The sequence below is a fragment of the Myotis davidii genome, unplaced genomic scaffold (genome assembly GCF_000327345.1).
Source record: "Myotis davidii unplaced genomic scaffold, ASM32734v1 scaffold147, whole genome shotgun sequence".
NCBI lineage: Eukaryota > Metazoa > Chordata > Mammalia > Chiroptera > Vespertilionidae > Myotis > Myotis davidii.
In genome coordinates this window covers 8,320,019-8,321,529 of record NW_006383010.1, presented here as the reverse complement: position 1 = coordinate 8,321,529, position 1,511 = coordinate 8,320,019, and the positions used below count along the sequence as shown (strand labels likewise).

The 1,511-nt window shown below is 42.8% G+C and overlaps 1 protein-coding gene across 3 annotated transcripts in view; it reads left to right on the top strand.

Moving 5' to 3' along the window:
* Positions 1–1,511, top strand: part of ARHGAP18 (Rho GTPase activating protein 18) — a 161,692-nt gene that overhangs the window by 138,075 nt on the left and 22,106 nt on the right. For all 3 annotated transcript variants that reach the window (XM_015557829.1, XM_015557828.1, XM_006778459.2), the window contains one exon: positions 1,147–1,229. In XM_015557829.1, coding sequence (XP_015413315.1) covers positions 1,147–1,229 — 83 coding nt within the window. The remainder of the gene's footprint in view (positions 1–1,146; positions 1,230–1,511) is intronic.

Here is a 1,511-nt window from a genome sequence, read left to right as displayed (position 1 = left end):
CATCCCCCACTGGAGATGTGCCCACAACCCAGGTACATGCCCCTGACCGGAATCGAACCTGTCGGGACCCTTCAGTCCGCAGGCCGACGCTCTATCCACTGAGCCAAACCGGTTTTGGCTCCAAGCTATTCTTAAAGCATATAAGAATGTTTAGATGATTCCAGTGGGTCATAGCATAACATTTCTTTTTTTTTTTAAATATATTTTATTGATTTTTTACAGAGAGGAAGGGAGAGAGATAGAAAGTTAGAAACATCAATGAGAGAGAAACATCAATCAGCCGCCTCCCACACATCTCCCACTGGGGATGTGCCCGCAACCCAGGCACACGCCCTTGACCGGAATCGAACCTGGGACCTTTCAGTCCGCAGGCCGACGCTCTATCCACTGAGCCAAACCGGTTTTGGCAGCATAACATTTCTTAAGAATTTCTAGGGCAGACGTGACTGAAATCATTTTCTGCTTAAAATATTTTTTTCAGTGGTTCAGTTGCACTCTTTTACACACATTCCTTAGATGTGGATTTCAGGACCACATTTATTTCTGACAAACAAATGCCAGAGTGACTCCAGATATCCATGATTGTCACTTCAATGTACCAAATGTGATAAGTATCAATGATGATCGTGTGCCTGTTCGACTCTTCCTGCTGGTTGGTTTACAACTCATTCCACAGATGTTTATTGAGCACCTATTGAGCTCAGGCTCCGTGTTACATGTCCCTGTTGGAACTGATGGACTCTTACCACGTAATCTGTTCACTTTTCATCAAAAGAAACAAACTTGACTGTTGCAGATTCACCCTGACACCATACATGCAGGGTCCTGTCATCCATGTCTTTTATGGGGACACAATTCCATGTAGACATTGAAATTGTTTTCAAAGCACTGATGTATGTCAGCAAATGGGGGCCGCTTGTCCAATGATCGCAGGTGGAGTGAGCATCTGAGAGAGAGAAACTCTGGGGCGGTGGTTCCCTGATCTCCCTCCCACAAACACTCCCCAAGGAGGCTGCTCAGTCGTGGTCTTACATTTCACAGCGATGTTTATGCTATATAACCTTTTCCTTACAACATGAGAAAAGAAAGTGCAGATAACGTTTAGCAAAGAGAAGAGTGCCCACTTATTTAATAATCTGTCTGCAGATCTTTCAACCAAGAAGCAGCAACTACAGGCTTTGAACCTGCTGGTCCTGCTCCTGCCGGATGTGAATCGCGATACACTGAAGGTCAGCTGGGCTCCTTTCCCTTAAATATCCCTCAGAGCCACTATTTGTGGCAAAACAATATGATGTTGTCATGGAAATATCAGTAGTGACCCATAAAGAAAAGACCGGATTTTAAGGACACATGGGGAAGTCTAACTCTATTTATTTATTTACTAGGTTAGTCATGTTAATGCCATTTTTAGGTGTTTTGTGTTTTAAATTTTGCTGTGACATTTCTCCTAGCAAAACAGATGATTGAGATTTATTTGTGTGTTTTTTTAACCTATATTTTTTTATTGTAGA